The 25,615-nt window shown below is 39.0% G+C and overlaps 1 protein-coding gene and 2 pseudogenes across 1 annotated transcript in view; all 3 read left to right on the forward strand.

Annotated features, from left to right (window-relative positions):
• LOC128664425 (M-phase inducer phosphatase 1-B-like) overlaps positions 1-25,615 on the forward strand; it is a 346,009-nt gene that overhangs the window by 16,612 nt on the left and 303,782 nt on the right. The window contains exon 2 of the mRNA XM_053719256.1: positions 14,417-14,644. Within this exon, the coding sequence (XP_053575231.1) occupies positions 14,451-14,644 (194 nt within the window). The 5' untranslated portion in view covers positions 14,417-14,450. The remainder of the gene's footprint in view (positions 1-14,416; positions 14,645-25,615) is intronic.
• LOC128665436 (uncharacterized) lies at positions 22,244-22,363 on the forward strand (annotated as a pseudogene).
• LOC128665304 (uncharacterized) lies at positions 24,234-24,414 on the forward strand (annotated as a pseudogene).

Raw genomic sequence — 25,615 nt, forward strand, 5'->3', positions numbered from 1 at the left:
TGCTCCCAAGTCACACCTGAGACCTTGTAACACTAACGAGTCGCATGACACCGCGGAGGGAAAATGGATAATTGGGCCCATTTTGGACATTTCCACTTAGGGGTGTACTCACTTTTGTTGCCATTGGTTTAGACATGAATGAATGTGTGTTGTTATTTTGAGGGGACAGCAAATTTACAGGCTGTATCTCACTACTTTATATTGTAGCCAAATGTCATTTCTTCAGTGTTGTCACATGAAAAGATTTAATAAAATATTTACAAAAATATGAGGGGTGTACTTACTTTTGTGAGATACTCTGTGTATATGTGTGTGTATGTATATGTATATATATGTGTGTGTGTATTAAAATAAGAGAAATCTATAGCTCTTTAAAAATTTGAATTGTTTGGTTAGCTGGTTTTTGGATACAAAAACAAACATCTGATGATGACAGTAGTAGTACTATTTTTTTTTTTTTTAATTTTATTTCAAACATTACTAGTAGTAGTATACTAGTCTACTGGGTTAGGTTGTGGTGGGTTTTTTTTTTTTTTGCTAAAATAAACATATGTATCATTTCTGGCTTCAAGCATGAACGTTAACAGGTCACCACATTTCCTCCTGTGCTAATAAACACCCTTTCTGATGGTGAACTAGTTGCAGGAACACAACAATATTTTTGGGCAAGGTTGCTCAATTTTGGAAAGTTAATCTGATGTAGTTTCCTCCATTGCAGAGGATTTTACTCACTATCAATGGAGGGAGAAAGCATGTAGCAGTTCAGCTCTGATGATATGGCTTCTTCAAGTTGCCGAGATGGCGCAGCGGACTCAATTTTGAGAAACTTCCTAAAGACTTATATGATTTATTTGCGGGAGGAGGACCATCTGCTGCAGTTTGCTGTCACTGTTTCTTCTACATCTATTACTTTGCATGTGGGACTGCTGATTGCTTGATTTGCAATCTGCACGACTTGCTGCTCAGACACATTTATGTAGCTTGTCTTGAATTGTTGATCAAGGAATGCCATATCTAGCAGACCTTGAGTATCTTCATCTTGATAATTTCTATTCATTTTTTAAAAATTTTTGGATTTCAGTTTCTTCGTAAAGTCAGAATCATCTTTCTCCAGAGCCAGTATCTTTGTGTTAAATAGATGCAGAACTGGTTTTACATATGATACACTGACGTAGTTTTCTCCAGAAATGGCATCTGTAAAATCTTGAACTTGTCCCAGTGCCCTACTCAGATTCAAGAACATCAGTGTCCTGCCATTATGGAACCAGATGTCAGGTTCTCTCTGCAGACAGAAAAAACAGAGTAAATGCTCTCTGTTGCTCTAAAAGTGAATGCTTGGTCAGTTGAAGTTCTTCCTGGACTTGAGTTAATGCCATCTTGTTTTTCCAGCTGTGTGAGAAATGGCAAACAATTTTCTTGCATAAGCCTGTGGCTCTCGAAATGTGAGATTCATCTTTCACTGCATTTTCAATTTCAAGATGCAACCTGTGCCCAAAACACTGTAGTCTTGTCCAATTATTCAGAGCGACAGCCTTGACAATGTTTGTGCCATTGTCTGTGGTGATTGATACTTGTTCTTCAAAGTCCCCATTCTCTCCAGTGTGGTCAGAAGGAAAGTATGATGTTTGCAAAAAGAGTTTTTATCTCAAAATCATTATTGATGAAGTGCACAGTTAAACTCCTATATAGCTCCATTGTTCAGCTTGACAACATATCTGTTGTTGCATAGTATTTTAATTGCTTTAACTCCGATTCAACTATAGCTTTGCATTTTGCATACCTTTCTGGGATTGCAACTAATAAGAAGTAATTGCGAGATGGCAGTTGGTATCTCTTGTCGAGTGTGTGTGTCAATCTTTTTGAAGCCTTCTTTACTAACCGTGTATGCAGGTACCATGTCTTTGCATCTATAATCTGTAACAGCGTTGGTTATTTCTCTATTCCTTTTTGAGATCTTCGCATATGGTGATGTTTGCAAATGCCTTTATGATTGATTGTTGCTGCTGGACTTTAGCTTCACAGCTTGTTTGTGTTTGTCTTTTCTCTATTAGGTTTTTTTTGGCCATACATAGTTCAAAGATTTCCTTATGCCGCTGTTTAAGGTGCTGGAACAGGTTTGATGTGTTCTTTTTGCTACAACACTCATTCCACAAGTCTTGCAGATTACTTCATTCTGTTTCACATCATCTTTTCTGAATCCAAAATATTCCCAAGCAACTAATGTTGAGTTTTTCTTTGGCCCCAACGATTCGTTCGCCACATCATCGTTATTGTTGGACACGGACAGCTCTTCAGAACTCCATCTTAAATTTTATGTACAGCACGTCACACACAATAGCTTGCTCATCATGTTTATTTGAAACTGAGGTAACAATGGCTTTCACTGGAGGAGAGTGGAGACTGACCGTGCAGTTGTGGAATAACTGGCTTTGGATGACCGACCTTGCTGTTGTAGAAGACACTGGCTTGCAGAGTTGCAGTGCACTTGCTGGATGACTTTGGTGTTGTAGAAGAAGACACAGGCTGCAGAATGTGGATGACGTTGTTGTTGTTGTTGTTGTAGAAGAAGCAGGGTATGGATGGCCTTGCTGTTGTAGAAGAAGAAACAGGCTGCAGTCTGGAACTACAGGCAGTCTTTGCTGTTGATTGAACAATGAACATTAAAATTTTTTTAGAATACGGTGGTAGGAGGGAGGAAAAATGGACAACATAGATAGGGGTGGCCTGGGGACACACAAACCGTAGACTGGGAGAGACCTCAAAGGAAAAAAATAATAATAATAATAATATATATATATATATATATATATATATATATATATATATATATATATATATATATATATATATATATATATATATATATATAATAAAGCAAGATAGCGTCAGCACTTCTTCATACAAAATTCCACTTTATTGAGGCTTCAGGCAAAGTTAAAAACAGCGACGTTTCGAGTCAACACAGACCCTTAGTCATTGCTTTCTCTCCTATTAGCCTCCAATGTTATTCATCACCGCCTTAGTTTGGTGGTTTCTATGGTGACCGCTAGCTGTGTGAGCTCATAGAATTTACCTGTGTTTATGGTGTTTTTTCGGGTTGATTTACACCCATTATCTAGTTTTGAGCTCTCCCAGCAAAACGATCACACATAGGAATATTATTTATTTGTACTTTGTTATTTACGGCACCTTTGCCAGCGTAAATACATTTTTTACAGCTGATCTCGTTATACTTTGCTCTGATTGGCTTGGGCATCATCCAATGGATGTGTTTGTTGCCTTGTCACCATGGTTACGTAATTACGGCAGGTCAATTGCCGATTTATATTTGCATTGCCGTGTGCCATGTCCTGCTTTGTATCTGTCTTCTGCAATGGATTTGTTTTTATCGTTATGTTTGTATTATGTTTTTTGTCACTGGGGTTCCTATTTCTTTGCGGCATTGACACGGCCGACACCTCCCCACTGGGGGTGTGTCCAACATGTAGAGTGTGACGTAGTAGTAGGAGGGGTATTTAGTCACGGTGGTGGTAAGTGCAAACTGTTCATATCTTGCCTGTCTGAGGACGAGCTGCATAGGCTCAAACGTTCAAAATAAAGGTGAATATTTAACACAAGCCCTTTGGAGTGCGCTTCCTTTTGCATTTATTTGATACCTCTTTTGCTGCACCCAGGGCCTGGTTCTGCAAGTTAGGAGTGCACTTTCTCCCTCTCCCTATGTATTTTGGGTTCAACTTCTGAATCTATCAAGAGCAATAGAAGAGCATGCAATTTTAAACATTCACAATTGAATTGACTTACTATATTCGCTTTAGCTTAGCTATTTTCTTAAAATTCTTAAACACAATTGGTTAGGCAATAGGCATACTTCAAGGGCCAGGCTGCTATTTTGTGGCTGCACAATGCACATGGACAGGTTAATAGGGCATTGCACACCTGACACAATGAATGTAGTTTGCACATTTAAGTATGCTATTTTGGGTCACCAAAATGCATAATAATTTTTTAATGTTGCAGCAATGATAAAGAAAACAAACTGACTTGCATTGCAGCTCACAATAAAAAGATTCCAATTTGTCTTTCTTTAAAAATACAAAACAAAAACAATAAATGACTTGCACTGCAGCAGCAGCAGCATCCATCCATAAAGAATGACAAAATAAAAATTTGATTAAACACAAAATTATTTTTTTGGGAAGTTAAATTACATAATAGATCATTTATGATTGGTTTGAAAAAAATATTTGAGTTATGATACACTACTGGACGACAAACTGGAATAATAAGCAGAATGGTAATGTAAATGGAAAATTAACCCTTATAGATAGAGGAAAAATATAATAAAAATTATTCTGCACTGCACCACTGTGTACTACTGATGATCTATCTTCTGGGAATCTACACTTGACTGAGTTGACTCTACTAAATTATATATTAAATATAAAAATTATATTACATTATCTATCCATCTATCTAGTAATTAACTCTAGTCTATATATCCTATAATTCTCATCCTCTATAATCTGTCTACTAGATACAGTAGATGATGGAGAGAGAGAGGGCATACATGTAGTAGATAGATATTATGGCAACATGAACAATACTTCATGTTGAATATAATATAATATATATAATATATAATATAATATAAAAAATTTCACTTCACAATACATCCTACAAGCAACCCTTAATGAACATTTATAAATAAAATATATTGTAATCAAACTCAATGTTATGCGTCACACACAGAAGTCATTCTCTTTGCCTACGTTAGTGTAAGGAAGTGGTAACGTTAGGTGTCTGAAAAGATTCTTCAATCAAGAGTTTATTTTATTTGCAGCACTATTTTTAGTGCTGTTTTTCCTCCAGGGTGTAGCTGTAGTCCATTTCAGTCTCTTCAGTAGAGCATTGGTGGCTTTTAAGCAAAGGGAACTTATGGGACATAATTCTCACTGCGCCTCCCTCATATTTAAATAAAATATGCCCTTATTATTATTTTCCACAGGTCCATGTGAGGGAAAGGACCTCTCAAACCTAGTGAGCTGCCAGGCAGATTGAGGTAAGTGCTAATTTATTTTCTTAAGCTGCTTTCAGGAAAAATACATGGCACTTTACTTTTTCTCTGACAGGGATATTATTACATTTGCCCTAGTGTTATAAGGGGGATTATGTATGGCAGTATTGCAGGCACTTTGGTGTTTTGTTAACGTTCTTTTCATTAAAAATGTCTGCTGAGACGTTGTTTTTGACACGCCCACAATGGGCGGGGCTTGCGTGGCGGTAAAAGTTATCTAAATTGCGCACTTGTTCTCTCACTTCCTGTATATGGAGGAGAGATATCTGCATCTTAACGTTTTTCAAATTTAATGGTCATTTGCTAGCCTGTTCTTACTTAAAAGGACAGTCAATACCAGAATTTTTGTTGTTTTGAAATATAGATAATCCCTTAATTACCCGTTCCCCAGTTTTGCATAACCAACAGTTATAATTATACACGTTTTAACCTCTGTAATTTCCTTGTATCTACGCTTATGCAGACTGCCGCTTTATTTCGGTTCTTTTGACAGACTTTCAGTTTAGCCAATCAGAGCTGTCTCCATGGTAAATTCATGTGGATGAGCTCAATGTTGTCTATATGAAACACGTCAAAATGCATTTAGATTAGAGGCGGCCTTCAAGGTCTAAGAAATTAGCATATGAACCTCCTAGGTTTAGCTTTCAACTAAGAATACCAAGAGAACTAAGCAAAATTGGTGATACAAGTAAATTGGAAAGTTGTTTAAAATTACATGCCCTATTTGAAACATGAAATTTTTTTTTTGGACTTGACTGTCCCTTTAAACAGCTCCAGTCTGGAGTCCGGTTTTAAGAAATATATAGTTTTCCTGCAAGGTAGGCACCTCAGCAAAGCTATTGCTGAGGTGTAGAGACTGAGGTGTTAAGACGTTTTTTTATTTTTCAATATCTTTGTAAAAGAAAGCAGTTAAGATTTTGTATTTGTTGCAAAAATTAAACTTTTTTTTTTTTTTTTTTTTTTTTTTTTAATTGCATGAAACATAAAGCAGTTTTGTTTTAAAATTTAAAGATACAGAAGATTAAATCTTAAGGATAGATTATTTTTTTTTTTTGAGCCTATATTGTCTAAGGCGGATGCTGTCCAGGAGTCTTGTGACAATGTGCAAGATATGCCGCATTTTTCTCCTCAGGTGTCCAAAATTTTAGTACCCATTAATTCAGTGCCCTGCGCTTCCTCTCCGGCTGGGGTCTCCTTGCAGGACATTGCTTCCCTCATGTCTTCTGCAGTTTCTGATGCATTGTCTGTTTTTCCCATGCTACAGGGAAAGCGCAAGAGGAAGTCTAAAGAATCAGTGCGTAAGGTGCGGACTCGGTTGTGTCTATTCCAGATGTTTCCTCTCATAGATCTGATGAGGATTCTTCGGTAGCATCTGAGGGTGAGATCTCAGATTCTGACATTGTAATTCCTTCCTCTGATGCTCAAGTTGTATCCTTCAGGTTTAAGCTAGAACACCTCCGTTTACTAAGGAGGTTTTGGCTACTCTGGACGACTCTGACTCTGACTCTGTCATTGTCAACCCCTACAAAAGTCTAGTAAACTTAGCAAGTATTATGATGTACCTTCCATGCTGGAAAACGCCAAGGTGGAAGGGCGATTTCCACTCTAGCTAAGAGAACTACTATTCCCATAGAGGATAGCTGTTCTTTTAAGAACCCTATGGATAAGAAACTGAAGGGTTTTCTTAAGAAAATGTATGTTCACCAGGGTTTACCATGGCAACCTGTGGTGTGTATTGCTACCGTTTTCTAGCGCGGCGGCATACTGGTTTGATGCGTTGTCTGATTGCTTTTAAACAGACATTCCCGTTGAAGAGATCCAGGACAGGATCAGGGCCCTTAAATTGACCAATTCTTTCATTTCTGATGCTTCCCTTCAAATTATCAAATTGGGAGCAAAGATTTCTAGTTTTGCCATTCTGGCTCGAAGAGCTTTATGGCTGAAATCTTGGTCTGCAGATGTGTCGTCAAAGCTTTTGTCTATTCCTTACAAGGGTAAGACCTTGTTTGGCTCAGCTTTGGCTGAGATTATTTCTGACATTACAGGAGGAAAGGGTAATTTCCTCCCTCAGGATAAGAAATCTAAGCAGAAGGTATGTCGGAGTATTTTTCGTCTTTTCGAAACTTCAAGGGTAAACTTTCCTCTCCCTCTACAAAACAGGATCAGTCCAAACCTTCCTGGAGACCCAACCAATCTTGGAATAAGGGAAAACAATCCAAGAAGCCTGCTAATGATTCAAAGTCAGCATGAAAGGTCTGCCCCGATCCGGGACCGGATCTTGTGGGGGGCAGACTTTTCCTTTTTCCTTGGGTTCAGGATCCCTGGGCCGTGGAAATCGTGTCCCAGGGATACAAACTAGAATTCTAAACTTTTCCTGCCAGGGGCAGGTTTCTTCTCTCAAGATTATCTGTAAACCAGATAAAAAGAGAGGCGTGTGTTGAACGCTATGTTCAAGACCTTTCCTACCTGCTAGTGATTCTTCCTGTTCCAATGCTGGAGCAGGGTCTGGGTTTTTTCTCTAATCTGTTCGTGTTCCCAAAAAAGAGGGAACTTGCAGACCAATTCTAGATCTCAAGAGTCTAAACTTGTTCCTCAGAGTACCGTCCTTCAAGATGGAAACTATTCATTCCATTCTTCCCTTGGTTCAAGAGGGTCAATTCATGACAACCGTAGATTTAAAGGACGCATACCTGCATGTTCCCATCCACAGGGATCATCACAAGTTTCTGAGGTTTGCCTTTTTAGACACACTAACAGTTTGTGGCTCTTCCTTTCGGCCTTGCCACAGCTCCCATAATTTTTTTCAAAAGTCCTGGGATCCCTGTTGGCGGTGCTCCGGTTGTGGGGCATTGCAGTGGCTCCTTATCTGGACAACATCCTGGTTCCGGTGCCATCCTTTCAACAAGCAAACTCCCACAAAGATGTTGTTGTCCTTCCTGCGCTCTCACGGATGGAAGGTTAATCTGGGAAAGAGTTACTTAATTCCGGCTACAAGGGTAATGTTCTTGGGAACCATAATAGATTTCCTATTGATGAAAATATTTCTGATAGAGGTCAGAAAATCAAAGAACTTCAACTCTCTTGTCTGGCGCTTCAGTCCTCTCCTCGGCCATCAGTGGCTCAATGTATGGAGGTAATCTGTCTGATGGTAGCTGCCATGGACATCATTCCGTTGGCCCGTTTCCACCTCAGACCTCTGCAGTTATGCATGCTCAAGCAGTGGAACGGAGATTATACGGACCTGTCTCCGCGATTACATCTGGCTCAGGAGACAAGGGATTCTCTTCTTTGGTAGTTGTCTCAGGGTCATCTCTCCCAGAGAACCTACTTCCACAGACCCAACTGGGTGATTATGACAACGGATGCCAGCCTGTTGGGATGGGGAGCAGTCTGACTTTAAAGGCTCAGGGGACTTGGACTTGGCAGGAGTCGGTTCTACCCATAAACATTCTGGAAATGAGAGCAATCTTCAATGATCTTCTGGTCTGACCTCAGTTCGCTTCAGCCCGGTTTGTCAGGTTCCAGTCGGATAACATAACTTCAGTGGCTTACATCAATCATCAGGGGGGAACTCCTCAGCCATGACAGAGGTAGCGAAGATTATTTAGTGGGCAGAGACCCACAACTGCTGTCTATATGCTATCCACATTTCAGGAGTAGACTATTGGGAGGTGGATTTTCTGAGCAGACAGACTTTTCACCCGGGTGAGTGGGAACTCCATCTGGATTTCTTTTCCAGCTTGAGTCTCAAATGGGGACAGCCGGAACTGGACCTCATGGCATCTCGTCAGAATGCCAAGCTAACGAGGTACGGGTCGAGGTCAAGGGATCTTCAGGCTGTACTGATAGATGCTCTAGCGGTCCCTTGGAATTTCAGTCTAGCATACTTATTTCCTCCGTTAGCTCTCCTTCCTCGGGTCATTGCTCAGATCAAACAGGAGAAGGTGTCAGTGATCCTTATTGCACCGGCATGGCCTCGCAGGATCAGGTATGCAGACTTAATGGAGATGTCATCTCTCCCACCTTGGAGACTTCCACCGAGGAAAGACCTTTTACTTCAAGGGCCCTTCCTTCATCCAAATCTCGTTTCTCTGAAACTGACTGCTTGAAAATTGAACGCTTAATCACATCTAAGCGGGGATTTTCTAAGTCTGTCATTGAGACCATGATTCAGGCTCGTAAGCCTGTTACCAGGAAGATATTTACTACAAGAAATGGCGTAAATATCTGAATTGGTGTGAATCCAGAGGCTACTCCTTGGAGTTTGGAGAAGGGTTTATCGGCCAGTTTCTTGAATAGTCAAATATCTGCCTTGTCTATTTTGTTACATAAACATCTGGCGGATGTTCTAGACGTGCAATCGTTCTGTCAGGCCTTGGTCAGATTCAGGCCTGTGTTTTAAACCTGTTACTCCTCCCTGGAGTCTTAACTTTATTCTTATAGTTCTTCAACAGGCTCTGTTTAACCTATGCATTCCTTAGATATTAAAATGTTATCTTGGAAGGTTTTGTTTTCTTGTTTCGTCTGCTCGTAGAGTCTCAGAGCTCTCGGCATTGCAGTTTGAATCTCCTTTCCTTTTTATTTTTCATTCGGATAAGGTAGTTTTGCGTACTAAGTTAGGGTTTCGTATAGGAACGTTAATCAGGAGATTGTTGTTCCTCCTTTATGTTCTAACCCATTTTCTCATAAAGAGCGTCTGCAGCACAACCTAGATGTGGTGTGTGTGTTAAAGTTGTATCTATAGGCGACTAAGGATTTTCGCCTGTCTTCTACTCTGTTTGTGGTTTTCTCTGGGAAACTTTGTGGCTGAGGAGTATGATTCGCTTCGCCTATAAAGCTGCTGGACAGCAGCCTCCTGAAAGAATCATTGAACATTCTACAAGGCCTGTTTCCTCTTCCTGGGCATTAAAAAATGAAGCTTCTGTGGAACAGATTTTTAAGGCTGCAACTTGGTCCCCTCTCCATACTTTTTCTAAATTCTATAAATTTGATACTTTCCCTCGGCTGAGGCTTCTTTTGTGAGAAAGGTTCTTCAAGCAGTGGAGCCTTTGGTTTAGGTTCCCTGTTTTGTCTCTCCCGTATCATGTGTCCTCTAGCTGTGTGGGCGGACCTGAGAATGCCCGCTAAACTGCCATTTTGGAAGAGATTGCAGAGTGTGTGGGAGCAACAGGCATTGTGAGAGTCATCTGTGAGTGGTGTGGCAGTGATCAAGCGGTGGGACAGCTCAAAGTTGTGAGCAATAAAGTGAGCATTGTAGAATACAAAATGTATGCTTACCTCATAAATTTCTTTCTCTCCTCCTTCTTTGCTTCAGTTTTCATGACGAACGGAGCATTTAAAAAAAAAAAAAAAAAAATGCGTTCTCTGGTGTTTCTTAAACCGCAGTGATTAATCGCGGTTTAAAACCGCATCCGAGATTAATAGTGCAGTTCTAATCACTAATAGTGTGAGAATACCTAAACTACAAGATGGCACCCCCGTATAAAGGTGCTGGTTGGTGAAGCTATGTAGAGGTGTTAAAATAGCAGAACGATTTTTAAGAGAGCTATAGATATAGGAGGAAAAATACATAGTGAGTAATAACCATGCTAGTGATTTTTCTTAATCACTATTAGCTGACAGTGATCCGTACATATTTATACATACATACATACATACACAAACAAAGAGGTATTGGCGCACATCAATTTTCAAAAGCACAACATATTTTTTTGAACTGCTGCAAAAAAATTGCCTGCAAACAACATCAAGAGACAACTATTCTTTTTAAATAATATTGGGATCTTAGTCACACAATATGGCCATATTCTGCTTAGCCAGTCACCAACTTACAAGGTGCCCCAATTAGACTGGTCCTAACACTACTTTGCCACAGAGGGCTGAATCATTCCTGCTTTTACTCTCCATAAATAGAAGAGAGCTATAGATATAGGAGGAAAAATACATAGTGAGTAATAACCATGCTAGTGATTTTTCTTAATCACTAGTAGCTGACAGTGATCCGTGCATATTTTTTTTCTGTATATGTGATATATGTATGTATATATATGTATGTATGTATATATATATGTATATGTATATATATATATATATATATATATATATATATATATATATATATATATATATATATATATATATATATATATATATATATATATATATATATATATATATATATATATATATATAAAAAAAATTTCTCTTATATTGGTGTGTCCGGTCCACGGCTTCATCCTTACTTGTGGGATATTCTCATTCCCTACAGGAAGTGGCAAAGAGAGCACACAGCAGAGCTGTCCATATAGCTCCGCCCCCCAGTCATTCTCTTTGCCGCTCTGAACAATTTTACCAATGATCCAGGAGGGTCAATACATGACTACCGTGGACCTAAAGGATGCATACCTGCATATTCCGATCCACAAAGTTCACCATCAGTTCCTAAGGTTCGCCTTCCTGGACAAGCATTATCAGTTTGTGGCTCTTACCTTCGGATTGGCCACTGCTCCAGAAAGCTATTGCTACCTCTCTTTCCTTCTGGCTAAAAAGCATCATCCGATTGGCTTATGAGACTGCTGGACGGCAGCCTCCTGAACGAATGGGCTTTCAAGAACGAGGCTTCTGTTGAACAGATCTGTAAGGCAGCGACTTGGTCTTCACTGCATACATCTGCAAAATTTTACAAATTTGATACTTTTGCTTCTTCGGAGGCTATTTTTGGGAGAGAGGTTTTGCAAGCAGTGGTGCCTTCCGTTTAGGTTACCTGACTTGTTCCCTCCCTTCATCCGTGTCCTAAAGCTTTGGTATTGGTTCCCACAAGTAAGGATGAAGCCGTGGACCAGACACACCAATGTAGGAGAAAACAGAATTTATGTTTACCTGATAAATTTCTTTCTCCTACGGTGTGTCCGGTCCATGGCCCGCCCTGGCATTTAGTCAGGTTTAAATTTTTTTATTTTTTTGTACACTACAGTCACCACTGCACCCTATGGTTCTCCTTTTTCTCCTAACCGTCGGTCGAATGACTGGGGGGCGGAGCCAGAGGGGGAGCTATATGGACAGCTCTGCTGTGTGCTCTTTGCCACTTCCTGTAGGGAATGAGAATATCCCACAAGTAAGCAATTTATCAGGTAAACATAAATTCTGTTTGTTTTTTGTTTTTGTTTTTTTCTTTCTTATGCATGGAAATTCTGCCATAGTAACATCTGTATTGCTGTGTGGTCCAACCTAAGACCTAGAGGTCACAATGTAGCCCTCAAGTGAATATTTATATCTGGCTTAAAAATCCCACACGCACATAAATAATAATAAAAAAAAAATGTGCTTTTGCGCTCCTTATTGGAAGGAGACAAATGCAAGGTTAAAGGGACACTGAACCCAAAAATTTTATTTTGTGATTCAGATAGAGCATGCAATTTTAAGAAACTTTCTAATTTACTCCTATTATCAAATTATCTTCATTCTCTTGGTATCTTTATTTGAAATGTAAGATTAGATGCCGGCCCATTTTTGGTGAACAACGTGGGATGGTCTTGCTGATTGGTGGATAAATTAATCTACCAATAAAGTGCTATCCAGAGTTCTGAGCCAAAAAAAATCTTGATGCCTTTTTCAAATAAAGATAGCAAGAGAATGAAGAAAAATTGATAATGGGAGTAAATTGGAAAGTTGTTTAAAATTGCATGCTCTATCTGAACCATGAAAGAGAAAAAAATTGGGTTCAGTGTCCCTTTAATAACTGCACCTCTCCCCTTAAAGTGCCATAAAACAGGTTGAACTACATACATATTACTTAAGTTTCAGGTTGCTGAAGCTTATGGGTGCAGAAAGATAGTTTAAACAGATTTATAGAAATACTTTTAAAAAATGTGTAAACTTGTGCTAATATTACTTTCCTGTGCTGTTGCCGAGAACCACCCTCCGTGTTGTCTTATCTGGTGTGATTAATAGGGAGACTGTTGCGTATGTATGTATGTATGTATGTATGTATGTATGTATGTATGTATGTATGTATGTATGTATGTATGTATGTATGTATGTATGTATGTATGTATGTATGTATGTATGTATGTATGTATGTATGTATGTATGTATGTATGTATGTATGTATGTATGTATGTATGTATGTATGTATGTATGTATGTATGTATGTATGTATGTATGTATGTATGTATGTATGTATGTATGTATGTATGTATGTATGTATGTATGTATGTATGTATGTATGTATGTATGTATGTATGTATGTATGTATGTATGTATGTATGTATGTATGTATGTATGTATGTATGTATGTATGTATGTATGTATGTATTCCACCAGAAAAGCCTGGCAAGTAGTTGCATGGACAGACCTGAAGGAACGGACAATGCAGGTTTAAAAACAAAACTGCATGGATCTGCTTGTCAAACACAAGGCCCATTAGAACTTGTTTAACCTTTTCACTACCGGGACTTGTATAGACAAACGTGCCCAAAATACCAGAGGATTTTTTAGCATTTTTGCTATCACTCCATTTAAACAGAAATAGAGCTTTTTTTTTCTGTAAAAAAAATGAGACAACCCAAGGTATTGATCTAGATCTTTGATCCGCCAAATGCGATCAAATAAAAAAAAAAAAAAAGTTGCTTGTTTTCACAAACTTTGGGTTTTTCACAGAAATGACTTACATACTGCTTGTGCAATCCATGGCACAAATGTTTGTAAAAATTTATCTGGGATCCCCTTTGTTCAGAATTAGCAGACATATATGGCTTTGCCATTGCTTTTCGGCATTTGGAAGGTATCCAATTGCAGCTGCGCACCACACTTCTATTATTCCCGGCAGTGAAGGGGTTAATCGGGTAGCTTTAAAGGTTAATTTTAGCTTTAGTGTAGATTAGCCTCCCACCTGACACGTTCTACTTCCTGATCCCTCCCAAACAGCTCTATTCATTCCCTCACCCCACACTGGTAACCCCATCTTAGGTACTGGTCCTCCCACTCCCTCCAGCCGGCACCAGCAGCTATAGTTAGACCACAGCATAGTGTCACCATCTGTAACGATCAGGCATCTGCCCTCATATGGAGGCGGAGCACCAGTCGTGCTCCGGCTCCATAATATGCGGTAGATGCTTGAAGCTCCAGATCTCGGTTGTAACTTAACAGTCGAGAGTGCTTGAGCTTGCTGAAGCAATAACGTGTATATATACGTGGTGCGGTACCAAAGTACCGCCCAACGTGTGTGTGTGTGTGTGTATATGTATATATGTAGTTATGTTACTATAGGCAGTGTCTACACTGAGAATTTCTAACTGAGTTTTTTTTTTCTATGTATTTTTTTATTTTATTTTTATTTTACAGGCAACAATTAAGAGTAGAACTCCACTGTGAAGTCATGGCAGATAATTACTGCCAGTCACCAGATGGTCAACCCAAAGCTGCTTCAGGCCTTCGTTTCCGCACAAGCTGTCGTATGTTGATAAACCTTCTAAGAGAAAAAGATTCGTCTCTTGCTTTCTCACCAGAGCAGCCGTTGACACCCATCACTGACCTTGCAGTTGGCTTTAGCAACCTGAGCACATTTAGTGGGTAAATATCACATTAATACTGTTAAGCTATGCAGCATAGATTTTAATTACTTTGAGTTCCCCCTCCCTTGTAGTGTAAATTCAAGTTGTTCACATAAATTTTCAATGGCGTTGGGGTATTGGCTTTCTAGGTATAAAACATTCCCTTTAGTTGGTCCTAAGAACTATCCTTTCTCTAAATGAATGGTCATTCCATTAATGCAAAAAAGTTCTTATTGACATCAGTGATTATTCTTATTAATATTAACACCTACCAACTCTTTCCATGCATGGGGAATGTATTACTACGTGATGATGGCAAATATTATTTCCATTTCGTGTTTTATTGCCAGCTATTCCATGACAAGCATTTCTTTTACCAATTTTTTTTTTATGTCCGTATTAAAAGTTACTATTTACTACCTTTATTACTCTACCAGGTTGTCTAGACTCATTACAACTATGAAAAACTAAAAGATGACAATGCACAAGAATCAATTCGGCTACGAAAAGAGCATACTTCTGCATTCAGATCCTAACAAATTATACATACATACATACATACATACATACATACATACATACATACATACATACATACATACATACATACATACAATGTGAAAACCGTATTTTGTTTAGAAATGTATTTCTAGCTGTAGACCTTGTACTGGAATATTTTAATCGATAGGTCAATACAGATAGTTGTGCATAGGCATTATAGTCAAAAGAAAAATCCCACCTAAGTAGATAAAAAAAATACCTTTTAAGCAAAATTAGAAAATTAGTTTTGCTGTGAAATATAAGTATTTCAAAAATAACTTTTATTAATATAAATTATAAGAACAGACAGCTATGAAAGTTTGCTGCCCTGCAAAATATTAAAAACACTACAATACTGGTTATGGAAGTATATCCAATTAAATTCAAACTTTATTAGTTGGTAATTTGAGCTAACTGAACCTATACTCAAATATTAGCTCAAATATCTGGCGTATTATTGTATCATTCACCAATTGTTACATTGAACTTACAAGCTCGTTTTAAAGGGCTACAACTTTGTTGCAGATAGTACTGTTGAACAGGTAAAATCAGGGCGAATATTATGCAGGTTTGTATATATCACTGTAATAAATTACTTTAATATTCTAACTTTCAATGGTCTCTGATCACAACGGCTTATAATGTTTTAAGCCCTATAAATACGAAATAATTGAGTTCATATCAGAAGATTTTATGCAAGAAAATATATTAGTCAATGATTACTAAAGAGCCTGAACAGTATACGCTACAAATTCTGACTGCTGCCCTGGCTTTGTGCCAGGAATGTGGCAGTTAAAGGGACATTCTAGGCCAAAATAAACTTTCATGATTCAGATAGAGCATGTAATTTTAAACTATTTTCCAATTTACTTTTATCACCAATTTTGCTTTTGTTCTCTTGGTATTCTTAGTTGAAAGATTAATCTAGGAGGTTCATATGCTAATTTCTTAGACCTTGAAGCCCACCTCTTTCAGATTGCATTTTAACAGCTTTTCACCACTAGAGGGTGTTAGTTCATGTATTTCATATAGATAGCTTCACGTGCACGAGCACAGTGTTATCTGGCAGCAGGCACTGATTGGCTAAACTGAAAGTCTGTCAAAAGAACTGAAATAAAGGGGCAGTTTGCAGAGGCTTAGATACAAGATAATCACAGAGGTTAAAAATATATTAATATAACTGTTGGTTATGCAAAACTGGGGAATGGGTAATAAAGGGATTATCTATCTTTTAAAACAAACATTCTGGTGTAGACTGTCCCTTTTTAAAGTTATAATATAAAGTTGAATGTGATAAATATTCTATAATTTGACCAGTAAAGAGTAGGTTAAAATAAACGGAAGTCCCCTGACAGTCGCGTTTCACTTGCGCTTCCTCAGAGGGGTCATACATTCATTCATTCAATGATAACCCAATAAAAGTTGGATTTTTATTTCACAGCTGCGAGGTCCAAAAAGGATCCAACTGCAGCAAGGTACATTTTAGATGGGGCACTCGCAGGTGTCTTGGGGACTCTAAATTAGGGTGCCAGGGCTTAATTTTAAGGCTGTAGTAGCTCCCAGGTGCATGGGTTGGTCGAGCCCTGGTTTAAAGGTCTGCTGCAGCAACACAGGACTACTGTCTTTTATTCAGAAAATAGTACACCAACAGCCAAATATCAAGAAACCAAAAGTAATTTAATAGTTCCACACTGACAGCTCAGAGGTACAACTAAAGAGGTGTGTGTGTGTGTATGTATACAAATCAGGTTTTTTTTTTTTTTTTTTTTTTTTTTAATAAAATGCTTTTGAGAAAAATCTACCTTAAGACAGTTTCTATTTAAGATCCTTTATAATACAAAGGTTATTCATGCTGAAATAAGGATTTATTTTTAATTATGTAGTATGAGGCTGTATATTCCTGGCTACAATGTTAACTTTTTTTTTTTTTTGGGTGGTAAATTAAGTTATTTCATCCATTCCACAATGTCATGCTCTCCCAGAGATATCTACAAAATTAGATTGGCCATATATCTAGAAGATTATTATTTTTCACACGTTCTTGGTTTTGCAGTTCTCAAAACTGTGTATGTATAAATAGCATGCCTCTCCTAAACAGCAAAAATGTTCTAGAGTAAACATGGAGTTGAGAAATAGTCTCAATTTTTATTTTTTTCGTGATTCAGATGGAGCATGCTGTTGTAAACAACTTTCCAATTCACTTCCATTACCATTGAATTGAAATGCAGACTAAGGGCTTTTGCATTGTCTTTTTATTATGCATTTGTTGATTATGCAGTTCTACTATATTTATTGGTCCTTTAAACAACTTTCTGATTTACTTATTTTCATAGTTGCTTAATTGTCTTGGTATGCTTTGTTAAAGGAGAAGAATGCACTACAGGGAGCTAACTAAGAACATTGGATGAGTCAATGACTAGGCATATATATGCAGCTACCAATCGGCAGCTAGCTCCCAGTAGTGCTTTGCTGCTCTTGAGCCTACCTAGGTATGTGTTTCAACAAAGAATATCAAGAGAATTAAGCAAATTACATAATCTAGAAATTGGATTTTTTTTTCTTCAAATGGCATGTTCTATCTGAATCATGAATGTTTAACCCTTTAACAACCACGGACGTGCTAGGTACATCCTCCAAAAAACGGCCTTTAACGACCTCCAACGTACCTAGGATGTCAATCGCTTCCAGCCGCTCTCAGGGTATTGCAGCGATGCTTCGATATTGAGGCATCGTACAATACCCTCCTCACTGCAATACCCTTCGGCCAGCAATGGTGTCGATCGTTGGTGGTGTGGGAGGGTTAGGAGGTGGGTGGGCGGCCCTTCACTGTAGGGGGCGGGAGGAGGGGCAGGAGCAGGTGCGACCGCTACGATACAAAAAAATAAAGAAGAATTTGATCGGCAGTGAGGGGGGAAGGGTAATGAATGGGGACAGCTACATTACAAATTTTTTTTTTCTTTGTTGGTGTTTTTAAAAATAAATAAAGTAAGTAAAAACTACAGCAAACTGGGTACTAGCGGCTAATAGGTAGGGGGAGGGTAGAGAGTTGTTTGGGGGGGGGGGGGTCCTACACTGCAGAAATTTATATATATATATATATATATATATATATATTTGTTGCATATACTAGGCTGCAAGGGTTAAACCTCCACCCCCCTACTACCTACCCCCCTCTTGAGAACAGGGGGATTCAGACCCCCTTATACAACCCCCACTGGCCTTCCCTGTGTACTTTTAATCACCCATAGCTCCGGCCCCCAGCCATGGATCATTTCATGCTTTTTGGACTGTAGCAGCTGGATGCCGAGGGCTTTCCAACAACACCCTGGAAGTCCTGTCGCTCCCCCGGGATCACCCCGGAACCACCATCACTATAACCCTGGACACTATGGGACACTGGACTCTAGGAAAGGCACCATTCTGTCTGGAAGGGGCGGGAGGTTTGGGGGATTGATAAAGCTCTTATCTTGATGAGATTGTGTATAAAAACGTTGTGTTTTCCCAATAAAGATGTACTTTGTGTTTTCACCTGAATGCTAGTCTGTCTAGTTATTTGGGTGGGATTGCCTAAAATCACTTTCTCCGCTACATAGTGGCTGGTTACAGGAAGGATCCTTTGGCGGAGCTACCCAGTCGGGGTAGTTTTGATAGGTTAAAAAAAAAAGGCTCTATTTCTGTTTAAATGTAGTGGTTACCGGTCCGTTAAGGGGTAAACATTGGGTATTTCTAAACTCAGGACAAAATTTAGAAACTGTTTAGCATGGGTGTATTTTGATGGTTGTAGATGTTAGATTTTGGGGGTTAAAGTTAGAAAAAGTGTTTTGTATTTGTTCAATTTTTTTTTTCATCATATTTTATAATTTAGTTTTCTTTCCAATGGCATGGAGTGTCCCACAAATCCATTCCAATTACTAGTGGGATTAACTCCTGGCCTGCAGGATGAGGCAAAGAACACCCCAGCAGAGCTTTTTAGTGTCACTACCATTACCTATAATCCCCAGTCATTCTTTGCCTTGGACATCGGGAGGATGTGCGAAGATGGTGTCAAGATATTTAATAATTTTATGGGTACTTTCCCTGCAAGCAAGGATTGGGTCTATGATGTGTTCATGTAATTCTCTTTAGTAAGAGTAATGGTGGCTTTTAGCAGTTGAATGATGGGGAGGTAGTACTTGCTTAACTTCCAACATGTATACTACCCCTATATAGAAAACCAGGGTTGGTTACTCTGTTCTTTTCTCATCAGGTCATCTGTCAGATATCAGCTGAGTCTGGTATACGTGAGACGCTGCAGCTGAAGCTCCTAAGGTGAGAAGGGAGTTAATTTCCTCTCTTTGTTAGAATGGACCTGGGTATGTTGGAAATCTCTTCATGATTTTGATTTATAGAAGGGCAGTAAGTACTGGGCTCTATGTTGCTGAATATTTACGGCAGTTAAGCCAACGTGTGTGTGTGTTGTGTAATCTTTTTGTGTGGGACACAGTGACATAGATTTTAACCTCAGACAGGGATTGTTTGTCTCTTCCTTATCAAATTCATTAGAGTCCCTGCTCTAGCATTTTCCACAGGACACAGCTGGTATTACTAAGTGTTAGCACAAGCCTGATCACTTTGAGTGCCATTTTGCCCGATCATTCAGGCTATTAGGTGATTAATCCTCTATGGGCATTAAGCCTTTATTTTCTCTATGTAAGTGGGTATGAAGAGAAGAGGGTTATTCCTGTCGCCTATATAGTCTCCCTGTGCGAAGCGCTGCCAACTGGTCTGTGACATTGAGACTTACAAAACATGGCATATCACTTTTACTTAAATTTAATGCGCAGTAGAACGAAGGGCCATTACTTAGGGGCGTGGCCTATTTTCTATGCCGATAATGGCGGGTGCTCTATCTTCCTAATACAGGTAACCCTTTTGCGGTGATCGCAATGCGTGCCCTTATTGTTGCCTTATGCCCTGCTCTATACCGCTTATATCACGGTGTGGGCTAGTTGTATATTGGGTGCTTTTATGTTTAAGGCTCCTTGTTAATCGGAGCGGTAGTGAGAGTTTTTTTTATATGATGTCCTTTTAGCGCCATTTGCCCATCCTCTTTGCAGCGTTTCCCTTCCTCGCTCCTCATAATAGGATTGTGGTTTAGGGGTGGCATTGTTTCCTCCTTTTTTTTTTTTTTTTTTTTCTTTTCTTCCTCCCCTCCCACAGACTCCTAAGAGTTAATCGGGGAACCATTACAGAGTCCTTTTTTGGTCGCTTAAATAAGCAATCTATGGTGATAAGGATATGTTCTGTGTGGTAATGATGCCTACAATGGGCTGACGCTTTAAAACGTAAGACCCAAGTTAGATACCCGCAGTTGCAGTTGGGTGTCAGGACTAATGTGAGGACACAGATTCAAAGTTTAGTAAATGTTTCTCATCTAATAATATATATAATTTTGTTTTGAGTCTTAAAGGGACACTGAACCCAAAAATTTTTCTTTCGTGATTCAGATGTAGTGCATGCAATTTTAAGCAACTTTCTAATTTACTTCTATTATCAAACTTTCTTAATTCTCTTTGTATCTTTATTTGAAAAGCAAGAATGTAAGTTTAGATGCCGGCCCATTTGATTGGTGGATAGGTTCACCCACCAATAAACAAGTGCTGTCCAAAGTACTGAACCAAAAATTAGCTGGCTCCTTAATTAAGAGGCCTTTTTCAAATAAAGATAGCAAGAGAATGAAGAAACATTGATAACAGGTGTAAATAAGAAAGTTGTTTAAAATTGCATGCTCTATCTGAATCACAAAAGAAAAAATTTGGGTTCAGTGTCCCTTTAAATTAGTAATAGCCCTATGCGTTTGCTGCCATCTAGGGATCATTTCTGGTAATTTTCTTGTTACTCTTTTATTGAAATCTCTCTCATAACTAGGTAATTTTCATTTAATTAGTCTTATTGATTGTACGGAAGAAAACATAACGTAAATGTCTATTGACAAAAATGACAAACTTTCACAGATCTCAATACAGCGTAATGAGAAAATAAAAGGCAGAAACATAATAATTGACAAAATATAAACTGAAAAATCTATTATAGGTTTAATATCTTACTTGAATGACTAATTAGCTGGCTGCTTATGGGCCCTATGATGTAAGCAAGCTGGTGAAATGTGATAGTCAGAACAGCAACCTTTTAGGGTCGAATGGCACTTAGTGGATAAGTAAATATAATCAATAGTAAGGTATAATATTGATAGAGAAAAACGTTTATACATTTGCATAGAAATTGGTATATCAGCGGGTAAGCACCGCTTGATATATGGGGGGGGGGGGCAGGTTGATGGATGACTATTTTAGGATCTAGAGTGATAAGACATAAAATAAACTGGAATGTGGTACCAAGAAGTAGCTTATTTCATAGAATTATATAAAAATTAGGTAACATTTGTTCAAACTGGTATTTAGTAAACCCACTTCATTTTGAGACCTGAACTGTAGGCGCTACTATCCAGGTCAGAATAGGAAACAAAAAGGGAGGTCACTATTAATGAATGCATGGAAAGTTTCAATGAGCTCCTTCCTCGAGGGAGAGAAGACTGAATTGTGCAGAATAGCTTTGCTGGCATCATGGTGCTGATCTAGACGATTGATCAAGTCTCTCAGAAGGGAGGCTACAAACTCCATGATAGAATGGGAAGACGGTGAGCACACCTCACCCCAGGTCCTGCCTTGTATTTCTTCTGTTTTTAGGTGCTAGAGTCTCTATATGTGACTTAGGGCCGTTTATCCACTCAACTTAAGCTCTCGCCGGAGGTGGGAGCAGGCAAGTGTATTCTCACAATGTCTCTGCTGTCTGCCGCGTGGGTGGTTTAGCAGTGAGATCGCCGGACGTTGTTTCAGGTGTCCCATGACTGCGGGCTGCTCGTGATTATGTTCGCCTTATTCACTTGCATTTTATGCGTCTCAATCTATGACCCTCCCGCTCTTATGTTGGCATGGTGCATGGTTTAATGCATTTGTGGTGGTTGTTGATGCAGAGCTCTGAAGTTATGTGGCCATCTTGGCTGCTGCCAGCTCCGCCCCCCTCCCCAACAACCTTAGGAGTCTACCACCACACTGCTCTGGAATGCACCCAATCCTGTCTGACCTTGGAAGTTAAGCAGGGCCAGGCCTGGTCAGTACCTGGATGGAAGACCGCCTGGGAACACCAGGTGTGGTATGCTTAAAGCACTATGCTTATTTTCATGTCATGTTGTATTCTCTCATATTGAGGAGATTTCTCCTTATTTCTATGTCTTCGGGTATTATCCTAGGTGACGTACATATCAGTTGATTTTAGGACACATATTTGCCTTTGTTCTATTTTAAGTATATGGGCCCTTCTCTATGGTGTTCTACTAATATCTGTGAAATCACGTATTACTCTGCATAACATGTATCTATGTATTTGTGTTCTTATGACACTAATATGTTTATATTTAAACAATCCAAGAAACCTTCCTCTGACGAGAAGGTCAGTTTGTGAGAACAAATCGGCATGAAGGGTTTGCCCTTGATCCAAGTTTGGATCAGTAGGCGGACAGACTTTCTTCTTTCTGGATGCTTGGATGGCAATGTCTCCGATCCTTGGACGGTGGAGGTAGTCTCTCAGGGTTACAAGATTATCTGCAATCCCAGTGCATTAGAGGCCTTCTTAACATCGTCAGGGACCTCTTGTCTCTAGGAGTGATTGCCCCTGTTCCTCTGTCGGAACAAGGTAGAGGACTCTATTCCAACATTTTTGTGGCTTCAAAAAAGGTTTCTTTTCGACCCTTTGTAGACCTAAGGTGTCTGAACAAACTTTAGGGTTTCATCCTTCAAAATGGAGTCTATTCGGGCTATTCTCCTTTTAGTTCAGAAAGGTCAGTTTATGTCCACCATCACTAAGCAGGCCAATGTAGCTTATTTGTTAGCTTTGTGGCTTTGCAACTCAAAGGTTGTTGGCTCAAATCCAGTTGCTGGCGCTGGATGTCCCTTACTGAAGAACTCTTATCTTTTTGTTCCTACTCACATGGATCATTTTCGATTCCTTCGGATTGCCTTCCTGAACTAACTATTCCATGGTGCCCTGTTTTTCGGCCTAACTTCTACCCCACAAATCTTTTCAAAGGTTAAAAAGACTCTTCTGTCAGTGGCCAGATCTCAGTGTCTTGAGGTGGCTCCGTACCTAACTGATATCTTGGTTCAGGCTCCGTATTTTCATTTAGCAAAATCCCATACGGATTCTCTGTCGATCTCTTCTTTTATGGGTGGAAGGTGAAGCTGGTGAGGAGTCCCTTGGTACCATCTAACAGGGTATGCATTTCTCTTCAGTCCTCTGTCTGTCCATCAGGGGCTCTGTGTATGGAAGTAAGGCTTCCATGGACATTGTTCGAATGTCTGAGCATGCATAACTGTTGAGGTCTCAGATGGACACGAGCAAAAGAAATAGAGACCTCTTGGACCTCTCTCTGAGGATAGTCTTAGACATCATGACGAGGGAGTCCCTGTTCTGGTGGCTCGCTCAAGATCTTCGGTCTTGGGAGATTGTGACTTTCGGACGCAAGCCTTTTGGGCTGTGGTGCAGTTTGAGTTTTCTTAAAGGGACAGTCGAGTCCAATTTTTTTTTTTCATGTTTCAAATAGGGCATGTCATTTTTAACAACTTTCCAATGAACTTTTATCACCAATTTTGCTTTGTTCTCTTGGTATTCTTAGTTGAAAGCTAAAGCTAGGAGGTTCAAATGCTAATTTCTTAGACCTTGAAGACTGCCTCTAATCTGAATGCATTTTGACCACTAGAGGGCATTAGTTCATGTTTCATATAGATGACATTGACTCATGCACGTGAAGTTACCCTGGAGATAGCACTGATTGGCTAAACTGCAAGTCTGTCGAAAGAACTGAAATAAGTGGGCAGTTTGCAGAGGCTTAGATACAAGGTAATAACAGAGGTAAAACGTGTTTTTCTATAACATTGTTAGTTATGCAAAACTGGGGAATGGGTAATAAAGGGATTATCTTTTTAAACAACAAAAATGTTGGTGTTGACTGTCCCTTTAAGAGCTCAGGGAGTTTCACTTCTCAGCCCTTTGGCTAAGATCAAGTGTAGTATCTGTTCTTATCAGTTTAATATCTGACACGTCCCCTATACTTGGGACCTTATATTAAGTGGATTTTTGGAACAGAACAGGAGGAGTCTGTCCTTCCTAAAAAGAGTCTGGAATTGAGAGCATTCTCTATGCACTCAACTGAGTTTGCTCCGGGTTATCAGATTTTAATCAGATAATTTTTCCTTTGTGGTGTAAATTTACCACCAGGAAGAATCTGGAGTTCTTTAGCTATGTAGGAGGTGACTCATGTTTCAGTGGGTGGAGTCTCACTATTGTCACTTTTTTTTTGCCATTCCAGGGGTGGACAACTGGGAAGCGGAAAATCTGAGCAGATAGACGTTTCTTCGATGGGAGTGGGCCCTTCATCCGAATTTTTTTTTTCTCAATGTTAACTCTCAGGAAGGGAGTTCTGAAGGTGAATCTGATGGCGTCTTGTCTAAACGCCAAACTCCCAAAGTACAGCTCTAGATTAAGGGATCTGGAAGGAGACCTGCTGGACGCTCTGGCGGTTCCATGAGATCTCGGTCTAAATTTCCTGTTTTATCTGTGTTTTTTTTTTTTTTTTTTTTTTTGGTCTTACCTGACTCCTAGGTAACTCAACACACGTGAGCACAATGTTATCTATATGACACGCTTGAACTAACGCTCTCTAGTTTTGAAAAGCTGTCAAAATTCATTCAGATAAGAGGCGGGCCTTCAAGGTCTAAGAAATTGGCATATGAACCTCCTAGGTTTAGCTTTCAACTAAGAATACCAAATTGTAAAGTTGTTTAAAATTACATGCCCTATTTGAATCATGAGTTTATTTTGGTCTAGACTGTCCCTTTTTAAAATAAAATTTGTTCATTAGAGTAATAATTTAGTTAAATAAAACCTAGTTAAATTAAGGTGTTTTTTTTATTTGTTATTTAGCTTTATTCAAAAATTTAAGATAAAATAAAAAAAATACATAAAATTTGTGTTCCAGAGAAAATATCCATTTTTAGAAAAATAAGAATGACATTACATACATAGAGGGAAAAAAAATATTTAAGGTAATGAAATTTTTTTTTTCTCCTTCCAATAAAGTACAGCTGAAAAGTTGACCAAGTATGAATGATGAACATAATAAACTGCAGATAGTTTGACTCCCAATAATTTAATAATATTCTAACTATGTATTTCTAAATCACTTGCAGTAAGACTCCAATTTCTTTTCAAAGGCAGGGAGAGTCCACAACTTCATTCATTACTGTTGGGAATATCAACACCTGGCCACCAGGAGGAGGCAAAGACACCCCAGCCAAAGGCTTTAAACATTCGGCCATAGAACACCAGACTGCCCCTCCACTTTGCATTGTAAATA

This window comes from Bombina bombina, chromosome 6 (genome assembly GCF_027579735.1).
Source record: "Bombina bombina isolate aBomBom1 chromosome 6, aBomBom1.pri, whole genome shotgun sequence".
NCBI lineage: Eukaryota > Metazoa > Chordata > Amphibia > Anura > Bombinatoridae > Bombina > Bombina bombina.